At 37.2% G+C, this 16915-nt stretch overlaps 1 protein-coding gene across 2 annotated transcripts in view; it reads right to left on the reverse strand.

Annotated features, from left to right (window-relative positions):
- The window catches only part of CDK19 (cyclin dependent kinase 19), a 112656-nt gene that overhangs the window by 65517 nt on the left and 30224 nt on the right, over positions 1–16915 (reverse strand). Inside the window, exon 3 of one of the 2 annotated variants that reach the window (XM_042814235.1) lies at positions 3735–3845. The exons of the other annotated variant lie outside the window; for it this stretch is intronic. Coding sequence (XP_042670169.1) covers positions 3735–3845 — 111 coding nt within the window. The remainder of the gene's footprint in view (positions 1–3734; positions 3846–16915) is intronic. 2 annotated transcript variants of the gene reach the window in all.

Consider the following 16915-nt stretch of genomic DNA (forward strand, 5'->3'; position numbering starts at 1 on the left):
AGTATTATCATCATGACTGAAAGCTAAACTGAAACCTAGAGGAAGTAAGAGTTATAACTGATTATATCAGATTTGGAGAAAACTAACCTAGATCTATTATAAAACACTCATGTGATTAAGCACATTTGCAAGGTTGTTGCATAAATTGGTATGCAAAACCCTCACAACTTCTTTTAGCATACAGGAATATTATTCAAAACACTGCTGAAACAGAAACCCATGCATTCAAAATAACTTTTTTTTTTTTTTCTTTAAGTCATTAAAGACCATAGAAGTAAAACAGATATATTAATTAAAGGAATCACACTTTTCCATCCATACGTAGTTTTTCTCTTAGACAATGAAGTCCTAACTGCATACTTGAGGAGGTTAATTAAAAATAGTATTTACTCATGGACTTGAGATTAACTCAGGTATGTGTTAAGTAATTTTGTTTGTTTGTCTGTTTTAATCTAAACATGAATTAATCAGGAGAGAAAATCCGGATACGGTTTGAACGAAAAACATCCAAGATGTTATGAGTAAACACTGAAAAAGTGAAGTCCTTCACTAGAAAAAGAAAGAAGAGATAGTTGGTTCTCTAGCTGTGAACATCTGAAACTGCTTTCAATTAAATAAAACAGACATCAAAGTTCTGAGACTGAAGCAAATTACCAAGAGTTAAAGAAAGAGTGTAGGCCATAATGTATGAGATATTCAATAACAGTGGCTGACACACACCTTCATAACCTTGTGTCAGGCGTCTCTTTTGCACACAGTGAGGTAAAAGCTAAGGAATCTCATATTTACTTCATAGTATAAGCATATGTGAGCAGTGATGACACTGTAGACAATACACTATAAATCAGCACACGTGGCACATTCAATACCTTAAAAATGTTATCAGCTGTCAGAGACTGATAGCCAAGAAAAATCATAAGGAAATCATTTGTGGATCACACTAAATTTTGGCAATTGTTTTAATTAAACATGAATTATAGATCAGTTGGTCAAAAAATCTGCTATATTCTTACACATTCTTTTCTGTAATCCCATTAACACTTTTGCATAGTTTTGTACAACATTACTTGAGAGGCGATGAAGGAAAATCTTTGATCGACTTAGAAATCAGACAGTGAATACATTTGCTAGCAACGATAACATCATAAGTCTTCATCAATGCCTGTGAGAAGTTGTTCTAAACAGGCATGGTTTTCTTTATCCCTTGAAAATGACATCAACAGAAGTTACTGCAAATTATACAGTATGGTGCTATTGTAACTCAAATTTCAGATTTGAGTACACTAATCCTTGGGAACTAAATGCAAAGTTAAAAAAGAATGTTGCTCACTATGAAAGAACTTTTTAATAAGCTTAATTGGCACCATCACTTTTCCTTATTAGAATGGGACAGTTTTCTTCAGCATTACAAAACGAACAGAAAAAGATAGCATCTAACATAGTTCATTCATCTTTTGCCAAATATTTGCAGTACAGAAACTGAAAATGTAATGATTTTAATTAATCTGTTTATAAGTAATGAGCATTTATTCTTCTCATTGAAGCCAGTATGCCATACTAAAGTTGGGCAGCTTTGAATAGAAGGAAGATTCCCATCTTTAAAAACAAGTTCTGCTACGTAACATTAAGATATTTACATTTGAAACTGCATTGGTCTCTGGGAGTCTGTATTTGTCTAGTGATGGCACATCAAGTCAATGCTTATCAAAACTTAAATCTTACTAAATTTGATATCCACAATGAAGAGACTTACTTTGCTTTGAAGTGGTGCTGGGGAAGCACACGGTGTAAACCAATCACAAAAATGTGCCAATCCCCTATTACAGTTCCTACCTCAAACTGCTGGAAGGGCACAAGTTGTAAAGCACAGAAAATGCAAAACACAACACAACACAGACAGAATGACAAGTGGTTGTTATTACTGAAATGTGTTACAAAATCAGTGGATTTTCAGGAGGCTTTTGAAGAGGATAGTGAAGGATCTTTACGTACGTTAATTGGGAGGCTGTTCCATGTGTAGGAGGCAGCGTGGAAAAAGACACAAAGTAGGGAGTGAGCAAAAGAGACAAAAGGGGAATCAAGAGCGATGCTTGGGAAGTGCTGACAGTAAAGGAAATGAGGACCAACGTTAAGCCAGAACCAAGATTGCCTTGAGTATGGCTAACTTTATGCAAGGGAGGAAAACGAATTCCTGCAAAGGCTTAAGAAGCAAGGAAATATGGGCAATTATATAGGAAAGGAGAAATGATTTGTGTAGCATGTCCCATAGGAAAAAAAAAAAAAAAAAAGCAGTAGGAAGTGGGAGACCAGTTCACATCAAATAACTAGTGTAACAAGCATTCAATTTCAAATAATGAAAAAGAACGAAATTCACGGAGATTATGACCAATACTCAGCCAAGTGTAAGGGGTGGTAGGAACATTAGACTGCAGCAATTCTTTAGATAAAGCTGTTAAGTTATGCAAAAAGTCACCATGTTGTGTAAAAAGCAGATGCCCCAAATAAACTTGAATGGAAAAGTTGAGCACCAGTATGTTTTGAGCGTCTCTCAATGTAGCAGTAAAATATGTTTGTCGTGGCTGTTTTTTTAAAAATGAGTAAACTCATGATGATGCACATATAAATTCTGTTCCATACAGAGTTTTATCTGCTGCATTCCTATTCATCATCACTGGCACCAGTTGGGAGAAATATACAGATTCACTGTACACATAAATGTGATGAAGAAAACTTAAAATACAAAGGTGCTACCCTACAGGAGAAATTCAAATACATTTTTAAACATAAAAAGGGACTGAAATCTCATTACTGCAATCGTTCTAAGCCAAAAGTACATTTTTTACATAGTCTGTCTACTTTTCTTCCAGATTACACCTTTTTTTTTTTTTGTCATTTACAAGTACATACACATTAGCTCTTGTACAAAAAAAAATTTAAAAAAACCCAACCACTCTGTCACTATCATAGTATCATTGCAAATAGCAATTTCCATATTACTGAAGCATTAAGAAGTAATATTGGAATTCATTTTTCCACTTCCTCTTTTTTACAGTATTTTCAAAGGAATTATAAACATACTGATTACTAGTCATGTTTGATACCTTTTGGGTTTAAGTCTTAATCCAAGTCCAGGCAATTCACTTCTTACTGAAGTCTTTTCACATTTCACTGGAAATTTACTGACGTGCAAGTCTCTATGCCTCTTCCATATAATCTTAGCACATCAGCAGACCCAATCAATAGTGCTTTTTTTGTTTGTTTGTTTGTTTGTTTAATTTTCATTCCACTCGTACTGCCACAAATTCACTGTTCAAAATTAAATGACAGAATGTTAATGCCATTGTATCTCAGTAAAAGGAGTCAGTAAACAGACCCACTACTTCTTTTTCCTTTTTCTTTGTTAAAACTGCAGGGAAAATAAAATACTAAATAGATTTCCAATCTCTGTTTTAGAAGGTCTCAATTTAGGAATACCATCTTTAACCCTAATTAAATCTTAATGGGATGCTGTTTTAGCTTCAAAATTAAGTCTGGCATTTTAAAAATTCTACAGAGATTTTGCAGGTTTTAAGTGAAAGACCAAAGTGTAATAAGAACAGGATGTCAGGTAGACCCTGAATTACAGAGGAAGAAATGTATGCATCTCTGTGTTATACAAAGGCACATCACACACACTTCAGCTTGTCCAAGCTCCTTTTACACTAGGTCAAACATTCAGGGAAATCTGTACTTACCCACAAGTCATGCTCAGCATAATCAAACAGCAGCCAAACCTTTCTGTCACTGTGAGAAAGGAAAACCTTCTGTAATGCAATCACATTAGGATGCTTCAACTCTCGTAAAAGCTGCAAAGAGAGACAAGCTGCTGTTATTTCCACTTTTGTTAAAAAAAAAGTATTAGTCTTAACCACAACTAAATAAACAATCCTAAACAGGCCCTAGAAGAGAAATACTGTATAACACCATTATCAAAGGTAAACACCAGAATTTTAAAATGTTAGATTGCAGCTGGTGCAGCCCATCAAACTCCTCATGTGGACAACACAGTTAGCGATTACCACACAGTTGTTTAATTTCCCATAATTTTTTGCATTTCATTCCTGTCTCAATTGCCTGAAAGTCTATGGGGTCCTTGTTCTCAGAACATAAGGGTGTTCTGAAAGAAAAGCTTACTAAATAACTGTTATTAATAGATGTTCCAAGTACTCTTCTGTAATCCAGATATAAACCTGAACTTACTGTTTGCCAGAAACAAAACACAACTGGGTCTCATGACTACTATACCCATAATTAAACTGCACATGAAGGCATGCACCACCACTGAAGTCACCGCTCTGACAGATTAAATCAGTCCTCAGAGGGAACTGGGAAGCAGTAATTCCAAAAATATCATTCCCATGGAATCACTTTTTTTTTTTTGAGACACTGCCACCATAAAAATGATTCACTACTTCTGTTTTATCTGAAAATTGCTTGCATCTGCAATGCTACTATATGAATTGCCAAGCATCAGTTTCTAATGGCTAAAAAATAATTAGCATAGACTCCACAGTACATCTGAGACAGACAAATCATCCTCTTTTTTTCCCCTTCAGAAAAAAGACATTAGATGTTAATTTTAGGGTGAAAAAAAAGAAAGTGATTAATTGTAAACCATACTGTCCCTTGGCTACACAGATACTTTTCAAAACAAGAGATCTTCTAAAGAATATTAAAATAATTAAAATCATTTCAGTTTTCCAGGAAATTAAATAATGTAAATGTTTCTTTTCTAGCATGCAGGAAGTGTTTTCTTCTGTTTCTTCCTTTCCCTAACACAAAGGGTTAGCCAGCTCTGAAAGATGTTCCTACCTAATGAACTCATAAGCAGTCCTTGTCAGGTATCACATTTTATCACTTAAACAGTAACATTAACTCTTAAATTATAAACTATCAGAAAACTAAAGATTATAATTGTGTCTCCTTGACGTATATTAAAAAAAATACTGCCATATACCCTTTTTTTTTTTTTTAAGCAATGCTACAACTATTTTCCAGTATGGATTGCTTCTGACTTTACACTGTTTTAAATAAAGTAAAAAAAATCTTATATAGCAGGAACTTTTTTATTGTTACTTTTTTTTTTTTATTTTTTTAAAGACACTGTTACCAATAACATTGAGATAAAATAATTTTGAATTTTGAAACAGTCAGTGAGATGAAGCATTCTCTCAAGAACTCAGCAGGAAGAAATAGCCAAACAGCACCGAACTCCATAATGAAAACCAGCATATTATAGAAACGTTGACAGAAGTTCTATGTACAGCATAAGAACAAAAACAATGCCTGAAGCATTCTGCATTAACTACACAAAGGAGACAAGCATGCATACATTCTTCAGTTCTAAGCAACAGTGTGCTCAAGCCAAGCCGAGCAGAGCACTTGTGTAGTGGTGGTCACGTGCCAGATTAATAAGCAAAGCCTGAAACCCTTCCTTTTCATGGAAGCCACGTGAAAGCACTGTCCCTTTTCAAAAAAAAGTGGTACATTTCTTATCCACAACAATGAAATGCACTCATTTATAACAAGTAGGCTATTTTTAATGCATTTTTTTCCTCATCTTTTGATGCACCTTGGATGAAATAACAAGCAACATTGAATAAAATCTCCCACATGAAAGAATCAAACTCATGCTGGTTTGATCTTAAACACTGACTTTTGCAAAAACCACAAGGAAGAAATCATTATGTTACTGTGATGTTATACATGTTGAGCCTCCACCAGAACTTCTGTATCTGAATGGAGTACTTATAAGCAGTCAGAGATGGAAAGAGGTCTCAAATTAACAAACTCTGCTTATCCATGTTACAGGCACTCTCTACCTGCATGCTTTTCAAGTCTACTCTGCTCTGAAAGTAAATTAACATTATTACAGAATTTTTGAGAGGTTACCTAGCAATTTTTCCTAATTATAATGGAAGCTGGATATGTCCCAGTAAATCATAGAATCACTCAGGTTGGAAAAGACCTTAAAGATCATCAAGTCCAACCACTCACTGACTGGAAGCTGGCAAATGTCCCACATTTCAAAAAGAAGACCCCAGTAATCATAAGCCTGTCAGTCTCACCTCCGTGCCTTGCAAAATTACAGAGATTATTCTGAGAGCTATTGAAAAGCATCTGAAAGACAAAGCAGCCATTGGTCACAGCCAACTCGGGTTCATAATGGGAAAGGCTTGCTTAATTAATTTAATTTCCCTTTTATGATAAGGTTACTCACCTTAGTCGACCAAAGGATTTTTGGATTGCAACAAAGCTTTCAGTACAGCTTCTCACAGTATCCATCTGGACAAAACAGCCAGCACACAGCTGGATGAACACACAATGCAATGGGTGATGGGTAAAGCTCGAGTTATAGCAAACAGGGCTAAATCAGGCTGGCTGCTTTTTCTAGGGTTCATCAGGATTCCATTGTGGGGGCAGTTCTCTTCAATGTTTTGTCAGCGACTTGGATACAGGACTTAACAGCATACTAATTGAATTTGCAAACAACTCCGCATCAACCCCATTTAACTACACTGTCTTCTTTTTTTTTTTTTTTAAACTAAACTGCTCCATAAGTATGTACTGCTTTAAAGGAAGCCAGGGCAGTATCCAGTTCTTCAGTTAACCTTAAACTAGAATATAAGGGCCTTACATCAGACTTGCCACTTCTGTTTTTTGACTGTTTCTGCTATGATGGGAAGCAGTTGTCTTGTCATTGCGCAGGTTGAAAATGAATCCAAATTCAAGCTCTCTGAATGAGGGAATTCTTCCTTAAATACATTATCAAACAGGAAGTGTGGGGCAAAAAGGACAAAAAGGAGAGGTTTAAGACTACATTTAGATAAAACTGTAGCCTAATCTAATGGCTCACCTCACAGTTTCACCCTTCTGCTATTCACTTGATGAGCTGTCACATGCCAAATATGTAACAGTTGTGAAATGGCTGCACGACAATTCTTCACCATAAACACATTTCACAAACGTGTACTGTGGTTGCACCTAGAATCCCAAGGACAACTTCAGAGCCATGGTAAATCATTCTCCACAGCTTTTCTGAAACACAGATTACTGCATAAACTTTGAACATATAAAATAGAGGAATAAAATACAATACTATTTTTTTCTGAGGGCTTGTGAAGAACTGGGAGATTGGGTTAATTCAAAGCTCAAGGCAGAAGGAACTAATACACTGTTTTTGTATTTGTAAGATTCCAGTCTTCATGACCACACTTTATTACAAAAAATAATCCAAACATAAAAAATTTGCAACTGCTAGAATTTATTATCAACTGAACACAGCACCCTATCTTAACAGTGCTTCAGCTTACTGTTCTTTCTCTACAATTCCATTTCCATTATGCTCAATTTGCAGTAAAACTCTAGTAAGAATCTGTCTCTTAGGTGACATACAATACACTTCCTTCTTGTTAACAGCACACAGAGCCATTTTAGTCTTAAAGTCTTTGGGAAAGGCATCAGTTTGCACTGTCAACATTCTGTGCAATTTCGGATTTAGACAATAAATCCCATGCTAGCTGAGGTATTTACAGGAGAGAAAGGGATGTACTGACAAACTCATAATCTTTGTGATACTGCTTTAAAATAATATATACAGTTTTTACCTGGGCTTAAACATCTCCCTCTCCACACACACACACACACACACACACACACACACACACACACACACACACTAACTTCCTGAAAAGGGGAAAAGGCAATTAAAGGAACAAACAATCTATCCCGCAACAAGGGAAGAAAAGCTTGCCCAATTACTGTAGCAAATCAACTACTAAAAAGAATTAATATTGATACCCACTAAAATACAAAGGTGTGAGCACCAAAGACAAAAGACATAATTATGCTAAAAGGCACAACTACAGCACTAGGAAAACAAACAACTGCTATCAGATAAAGTCACCCTCAAAGATGGCACCTCAAACACCAAAGTTCAGGAACAGCTTCTCAAAAGCAATGAAAACAGCACCTCATTTGCAGTTTGATCATGACAGGAAATTCATTACTTAATGACTCCAATTTAACCATCTGCCACTAGATTCAGTGATGCAACATCTATGAAATACCTAGCTTTTATAGAAACTTTCAGAAAAGGTAATTTGGTGGGGTCTTATTGATCACCTCCAGGAGATGAAAGTATTGACAGACAGCTCCTACAGTAGCTTGTTTTAAGCTCTTTGAACTTAGGCTACACACTGTCTATCAATATACCACACAAGTAACTTTTGTATCATGAGCAGTTAGGAAGTCTCTTGCTCTTTTGCATTAAGGAAGTTCTGCTTTCTATAAAAAACTACTTCTGTAAGAAGGACAGAAGAGAGTTTCATTGTTACTACCATAAACAAAATGATCAATTCTGAAGGTGTTTAGCCCTCTTAAAAATAGTCAGGCAGTACATTTCTAAAGGAAACAACTTCCACAGTTTTTCCATCATCAGGTAAAATAATGCTTTCTTTCTACCACCTACAAAATCAGGGTGAACACAGACCCTTTCATCTCACTGTGAAACTAAGAAAAAGGAAAATCAGAGAAAATAGGAAGACAAACACTACCGTCAATATCTACACCCACAAGTCTTGCAGTAAACACATACTATGTCAGTGAAGACAAAACATCACCTTCAGAAGCAAATTCTGAAGTCAGATCATCTCATCTAAGAGGTATTCCCATCTTCCAGTTTACTCTGGTCTTCCGATCCTAGTTAATCCACTCCGGAATACCCCTGGTAATTTCTTTGATGGAAATATACTCAGTGATGCACTTAACTGCTTTCAAAGTTAGAACCAAAACCTTCAACTGACAGAGATGTGGATCAGAAGTTGTCATAGGAAAGATCCAAATGTAAACCTAATGGCTCACAATGGCAGTTGTACCCTGAAGAATCAGAACTGCTGTCTTGTGTGATGAATGTATTTAAAGCCTCTAGGATCAATGAAGTTACTTTAAAATTGAAGCTGGGATTTTCAAAGAACCTAAAGATCATTATTTTAATCCTACAGAAGCTCTTTAAGAATTCCAACCTATTAAGATGTTATTAATCAAGACTAGATCCTCTCCTCCATGTTATTACTATTATTCTTTTCACACAGACACTCTAATGCCTATTAGAATACTGAGTTCAAGCTGCAGCTTTTCCCTCAGGGAGGCAAATGGGCCTCTCTCAAAGTATAAACAGGCAGCTATTAAGTTTATTAAATTTGTAAAAACAATTCTTTGTTAACTTTAACTTGTGCTAAGGGTCCCAGAAATATCAGGAAGAAGAAAAAAAAACAACGGACAGTAAAAATTCCACTTACAAAGGTATTGCACAGTTGAAGTCAAAAGAGTGCCTTTACTCAGCCACAGCTTCAAAGTGAACAGGTACAGAGGGCCCAGGTATCAGCCCATACAGCCATAAGCTGTTGGATGTAAACATATGTATAAGAAGTCTCACAGAAAGATGTGGGCAGCATATACAGATGGATACACTTACACATGAAAGTTACACATACACATGAAAGTTAAACAGCAGCCTACACACGGCTTCAGAGAGCAGATAGCTTTTCGCAAACCGCTCTGTTTGAATCCTATCCTTGGACAGACATCAGAATGCAAAACCAAGCTGGAGAGACAGACTAAAATGCCAAAAATACAGCTAACATTCTTACCTTAACTGCTCTGAGCCCTGTCTCACATTGCAAGGCACATTCTACATGAAAACAGACAGGCTACACTATTTTAAACACAAATTTAAGCAGTCTCTTATTCTATCTAGTTCTCTTATTTTACTGTAAGCAGTCCTCACCCCTCCAATTCCGCTTTATGCTTCCTCCAACCATCTCAACCAAGCAGCTCCTAAACTGCAAGAACTGCAATCTTTCATAAGAGAAAGACAAAGTTAGTTCCAAAAAATAAATATGAGAAGACATTGCACAGAATCTAGCCAGTAACACACCAAATGTTAGGACAGGAAGAGGACAAAAAGCTGTCACATCCTACGACTATGACAATGATTAAGAAAGTATTTATAGAATAAATATTTTCATTTCAAGAGCTGAAAAAATAATGGTATTCTGAAACAAAAGCACAGCAAAAGATTTCCAAAATATCATTCTTACCTAATAAAAATTAATAGAAACTAGAGTGACTGCATTTTAAATTCCTGAGGTTCCCAGCAAAAGCAAGTTAGCCTTAGCATGTTTCTTTAAGTATAACAATTATTTCCACGGACTTTCAAAAATAAAGAAAAGACTACTGTAAAATTATTCCTCAAGCAAGAAAAAAGTTAATTTTTAATACACCTATATAAGGAAATGCTGATGTCAAGGACATATGATAGCAACTTGGCTCCAGTGCACACACCCTCACACAGAGGGTGGTGACGCACTGGAACAGGTTGCCCAAGGAGGCTGTGGATGCCCCATCCTTGGAGGCATTCAAGGCCAGGCTGGATGTGGCTCTGGGCAGTCTGGTTTAGTGGTTGGTGACCCTGCACATAGTGTGGGGGTTGAAACTCAATGATCTTTGGGGTTCTTTTCAACCCAGGCCATTCTATGATTCTATGAATAGAGAAATTTAAGCTCTCTCTCTCCACAGATCTTTTCCTTATTTGATCCACAGCAAAATAAAAGAACATTCATCCATTTGGATAACACCAACAAGTAATTTGAAAATACCTATATGAAGCAAACTGCTGAAAAGTCATCGATTTCATATTGATTTTTTTGTCTGAATTTCCTTTGCAGTTGACTAGACAAAAAATTTGTTCTGTTACTGAAAAGATACTTAGCCACAAAGCTACCTAAGAACAGTCTTTATAATGGGGGGGGGGGGGGGGGCAGGGGGGTGGAAATCACAAAAACTGCTAACATATTTTTAAATTCAGAAGTGTTGTCACACAATTTCACAAACCTAAACATTTGGTCTGGCTTTTCAAACTGCACTTGATCTACGTGTACCCTGCTTGTTTTTGCACTTTCCTGATTTCCTGGCCATCCCTGCTCTTGCACTGTATCTCACAAAAATAAACAGTGCCAGCAACTGATGTTGCACACACCTGCAGAAGGATAACAAACACGATCAGACATGAAATCTGATCAACCCTCAATTTTTTAAAGGCTTTCCTCTCAAAAGTACTTACACAAGAAACATTACATAAATTAGAGTAAGAGGAATAGCACTTCTGCTTTCGTAATTTTATAGAAGAGAAAGACCACATGTCCAAACCTACACATGACAAACTATTACTTTGTCACATTTTCATACTCTCCTAATTTTATACTTCTCAATGCAGGCTTGCAGAAACAGTATCAGAATGAGCTATATTTTAGTACCTATTAATGAAATAGAGACACATTCATCCACTGAAAAAGTCAAGATTTTTCAAAAAAAAAAAAAAAAAAAAATTTATATAAACATAAGCTTTCCTTCGCAAAAGAGGGAGCCTTTTAGTTCCTAGGACAAGGAAGGCATGCATTCAGTTTGAAAAGCTTATAAGTAACAATCTGATTATTATTTTGTTTACAAAATACTTTGCTTTATTTTGAAAGTTTACTTGACTTTTGTTTTGTCCTCTACTTGACTTTTTCCTTTGTATTTTTATTATTAAACCAAATTTTCATTTTTGTGATGCTATTTTCCACAGTCCATGTGTTCTAAATTACACAACATAAATTAATATCATAGAATCACAGAATCCTTAGAGCTGGAAGGGACCTTAGATGGAAAGGCCATCTAGTCCAACTCCCCTGCAGTGAACAAGGACATCACAGCCAGATCAGGTTGCCCAGAACCTGATCCAGCCTGGCCTTGAATGCCGCCGGGGACGGGGCTTCCACCACCTCCCTGGGCAACCTGTTCCACTGCCTCACCATCCATACTGTAAAAGACTTTCCTTATAACCAACCCAAATGTATCCTTTTTAAGTTTGAAACCATCTCCCCTCATCCTATTACCACAGACCCTGCTAAAGAGTCTTGTCCCCTTCTTTCTTAGATCCCATCTTTAGATTTTGAAATGTTGCAATGGGTCTCCCTGGTAGCTTCTCCTCTCAAGGCTGAACAGCCCTAGTTCTCTTAGCCTGTCTTCATAGGAGAGGCGTTCCATCCCTTGGATCACATTTGTGGCCCCCCTCTGGCTATGCTCTAATAGGTCTATGTCTCTCTTGTACTGGGGACTCCACATCTGGATGTAGTACTCCAGGTGAACCCTCACCAGCACCACAGAGTAGAGGGGCAGCATCATCTTCCCTGACCTACTGGCCACACTTCTTTTCATGTGGCCCAGGATACACTTGGGTTTCTGGGCTCGCTGCCTCATATCCAGCTTGCCATCCACCAGTTTATATCCAGTGTGCCATCCACCAACAAGTTATACAAGTTATTTGACAGTTTCCATGAAAATACAGTATAGATTATGAAGAAACTTCCACTCAACATCTTAGATCCTGTTAGTGATAAGGGCACAGACTCCCAACTTGGTAAATACATCCACTGAGCTCAGAAATGAAGATCTGTGCCTCTTCAATGCTTCCAACACTGAAGTCCACTATCACATTACATGAAAATTCCTTGTCTTTGTTTCTGTCCAGACCCAGAGCTTATCAAGCACAACACTGCTGAACTGCTCAACATCCCTCTTCACCCTTATAAGCAAATCCTCTGCCTAAGACACCTGTAAAATTATATCTGCAAGAAGTTCTCAGACTAGATAAAACAGATTATGCTCAGTAACAAAATGGCTGGGAGACTACCAGCATCTCCTCTTAATCCTCTTAATCTTAAACTCCCATGAAGGGGAAACCTCTGTTTCACTGCACTGCTGAACGAAAGGAACAGAGTTGCTGAAAGGACAGAGCTCAAGTGCATAAGACCTCATGACAATATTCCCCATTAAGTATCATGGAAATACTAGATTTTTCAGGAAGGAATGTTATAATCTTGTACATTGCAGTTTTCAAGAACAGTGCTACACAACAAAAATGTTATGTGTTTTTATATATCAAAGTTAAAAAAAAAATTCTTACATTCTTACAGACAGAGAGCAAAAAAAGGAAAAGGAAAAATACAGGCAGAAAAATTGATGGCTATTCTTCATATGTACTCATTCTACCTATTCCAGACTGGTAGGCAGGAGCTTTGATGTATCATTTATATTTCAAGTCATCTTTAAGTCACAGTTAAGAATTCAAAACATTAAGCACATTAAACCTTGCTCCCTACATGAATTAAATGAATCCGAATAATGGCATCCATTAAAGTTTGATGTACTTCATTCATCTGGTGTATGTAAATGCTTTACCTCTCATTAAACAAGCTAATAGACAAGCCTACAGCTACAAGTATCAATTCAGTTTAATACCACACTCAAAGAAAGAAACTTGACTGCAGACTTGAGAGAAAGTGAATGTTTTTTGGTTCTTGACTTCATTAATTTGGGTCTGTTTAAAATCAGAAAAAAAAAACCTGCACCACTTTACAGTCAGGTTTCTCATATGCTCTTTCAGGATAACACTTAAGAATGTCACTCTGTCAAAGCTTTTATTAAGAATTATAAAAGTAATTAGTCTGTTGGCAATTATATACAACAAACTCAGCATTTTGCTCCAGAAGCATAAGGCTAGAACATTCTTAGTGTTGATTAAGACCATTAAATTTGTTATGTCTTTGCTCATAGCTTTTCACTTTTTACCCAAATCTTCAGCAAGCTTTTAGACACACATTAGGCAAATCTAACGTGTGAAGCAAGCTAAAACAAGATGTTCACTGGCTGTCTCTCAAGTCATTAAACGCCTACCACAAGATTCCTCTCATACTCTCATGATCAGCCTGCAACTGGGGAAAAAAAAGTCAGTTTGTAATCTAATGTCTATTTCCTCGTTCTTCAATTAAATATGAAAAGTTATTCGATGAGGCCATGAAGATAGCAGAACCAGCATTTCCCCCAATAAGGACTGATAAATATGGGAGGGCTCAAAAGATTGGTAAATATAACTCACAGAACTGCTTGAGTAGAGATGAAAATATAAACAACACTCAAATATGTTCATATGGCAAGCCCTTAAGAACAACAGCAGCTTTCTAAGAGAGGTTTTGAAAGAATGTTAGGTAATAAAATGGAGAAAACTAGTAACTGGCTAATATTTACCACCATGAGAGCCTATGGTATTCTCCATTTCATCTTCCACTGAGAATAACCTCTCTCTCAACTAAATCCTACTGCAAATGGGTATGGAACTTTTTGCCGAAGGCAGCAAAAGCAGTGTGGCCCTGAAAATAACATCCCACAAACAGACGTTAGACTTTCTTCCTGAGAACTGAGAGTGAATACTTTCCCAGATAATAAGCAGAAATGAGTAATTGGAAATCATTCTCAAGACCTACAACAGAACTATTCCAGACCTGATATATCTCATTAAGCTTGCAATTAGAAGTAACAAATAGCATGTTTATAATCCCCAACCAAAATGACAGAGTTCCTTTACACCCACCTTCTTTCTGGAATAACAACTTCAGACTGCCTAGAGAAAGGGGAGTGCATCTGTCAGAACTTAGGAAAGTTTCTTACACAATTATAACCTACTTCTAAATCCTTGAGAATGCAGCGAACCTTCTGCCTCTTTATCACTCCTAACTCTGCAGAACATTTAATTGCATGGATCAACATTTCCCAGTTAGACAGTAGTGAAAGTCTCACTGTAAATGGCTAGTTACAGGAACTCTACTGAGGACAAAATATGTAACACATGCTTACTCAAAGAAAGATGACCTGCAGTACTTGACTCAGTTTCAAGGCTAATTTTGAGTCTGCTTACTATCGTGTCCATGACACAGCTGAAGCAAACGCCAAGGAAAAGAGCGTGCAAAGAAGCACAGAAACAGCACAAGTGTTCAGTGCTATGCACAGTCAGCTTCCAGCAAGCCATTGCTTCAGGGACGTGAAACCACCTTAAATCAAGGTCCTTCATTGTTTTTGTGTTTGCTTCATTAATACTCCTCATTAATAAAGTTCTTCAACTCGGTCGTATGCTTTGCCCTCTACAATATTTGGAGCTGTGTTTCAAAACCAAAGTTGTATTGCGGAGAGATTTACTACTTTCATTCAGTTGCTCTTGTTTTTCTGTTCCAGTAAGCACTGAATAACTATTCTCCAATTAACTTTCTCACAAAGTTTTGTAATTTCAGACCTTCTTCAGTTTTCCCTCCCTTCCAAGCTGCAATTTCCCAGTCTATTTTTTCTCTGATTATATGGAGGTACTTTTGCATCACTAACTTCATTGACTCTTATTTCCTTTTATCCTGCCTGAGGTGGAGAAGGATCTAAATGACACAGACACTCAACATCTGAATGCGTCAGGGATTTATGAGGTAGATCACATCTGCTTTATTCTCAGCTCTTGACTTGAGCAATTCACTTTAAAGCCATTCTAGCAACTTTGAATTTGCCTTTTGGACTGCTTGGAACTGTTTGCAGTGCAATAGTGAGAATGTTTTTCCTCCTGCCCTCAACCTGTACCAATAATGATCATTCAGATCCATCACCGCCTATATACAGATAGTGTGTTTTTCCCCATTTCCACTACTTTAAAATTCAATGTTGATAAATGCAAACAATTTCAACCACACAAACTACTCAATACGGAGATCTTTTTGCACTTCTGCATTGGTTACTAGAGAAACAAAACAAAGCTAACTAGTTTTGTACTATCAGCAAACTGTCATCCAACTCCTCACTTTCTCTTGGGGAATGTTATTTGTCCATATTCAGTAGAAAAAGGCTCACAGAACCTTTAGAGCTGTTAAACAATGCACTTGAGAGAACTCTGACATTGAAACAATGGAAAACATTTCACCCATTTTCCTCCTGCTTTAGATTAGTCCCTACAGAGTAGGCTGCCTCCTGCAGCAAGGGAGAGGCAGAGGAGGAGTAGGTGGGGCAAACAACTCGAAGCAGGAGCATAGCTCATACACTGCAGCCAGCAGCAACACCATAAGCGGGAGGGCCGGTGGAGCCAGATTGAACCGTGAAGAAATGCACGACCTTGGAGAAAGAGCTGGGCTGAAAGGGAGTGAACAACACAGAAAAATAAAACCAAAGCAAAAAGACTGGTTGAGGGGAAAACAAAGGGCAAAGACAGAAAACGTCAGGGGTTTAAGAGGTGCACAGAAAAGCATCCAAGATAGCAAACCACACCCCTAACCTCGGCACAAAGTCCAAATCCCCAATCAACCCACTGGCAAATGCGCCCTCCTCCTTTCTTCTTTTAAGCCTTAGTTACTGTGACAGGAGGGCTTGTATGACAGCATGCCAATGTCTGTGGTGTGAGCAGGAGGTCAGAAAGAAGACAGAAAATGAGGCATAAGGAGAGGAAGGCACTGCAGAAAGAAAAAAAAGAAAGAAAAAAGAGGAGGTATAGGAAGAAGCTTCTGTTTCTAGGATAGACAACAGAATAATATGTAGTAACTGCCATTTGTTTTTCTTCAAAGCATGACCTTCAGGAATAAAAGTAGTCAGGTTTGTACAGAAAGGGAAGAAAGAAAAAAGCGAAAGGCTCAAAGAAAATGTCAAGGGCAGTGTAAAGAATCTGGATTGAATATACATGATACAATTATTCTGTAGAAATGGAGAAAAAACTTGTGAAAGCAGGTGCCAAATCTGCAGAAACCAAGTGTAAAATTTCATTATAAGCATTAGTAGCACACAAACAGAGCAGCAAAAGTAGTAAATATTGCTTCTGACAGACCCTGTGATAGAGTGATAGAGTGGGAAACAAAAGAATCAAAAAGTACATCAACAGAGGAAAAGCAAGCCAGAACAGGAGAATACGAGCAGTCATGAATTCTTATACACCAGGAACCACAAGGAAGTCTAAGCAACCAAAAAGGAAGGGTATATC

The sequence above is a fragment of the Centrocercus urophasianus genome, unplaced genomic scaffold (assembly GCF_019232065.1).
Source record: "Centrocercus urophasianus isolate 14NV4802_14NV808 unplaced genomic scaffold, USGS_Curo_1.0 seq_10, whole genome shotgun sequence".
NCBI lineage: Eukaryota > Metazoa > Chordata > Aves > Galliformes > Phasianidae > Centrocercus > Centrocercus urophasianus.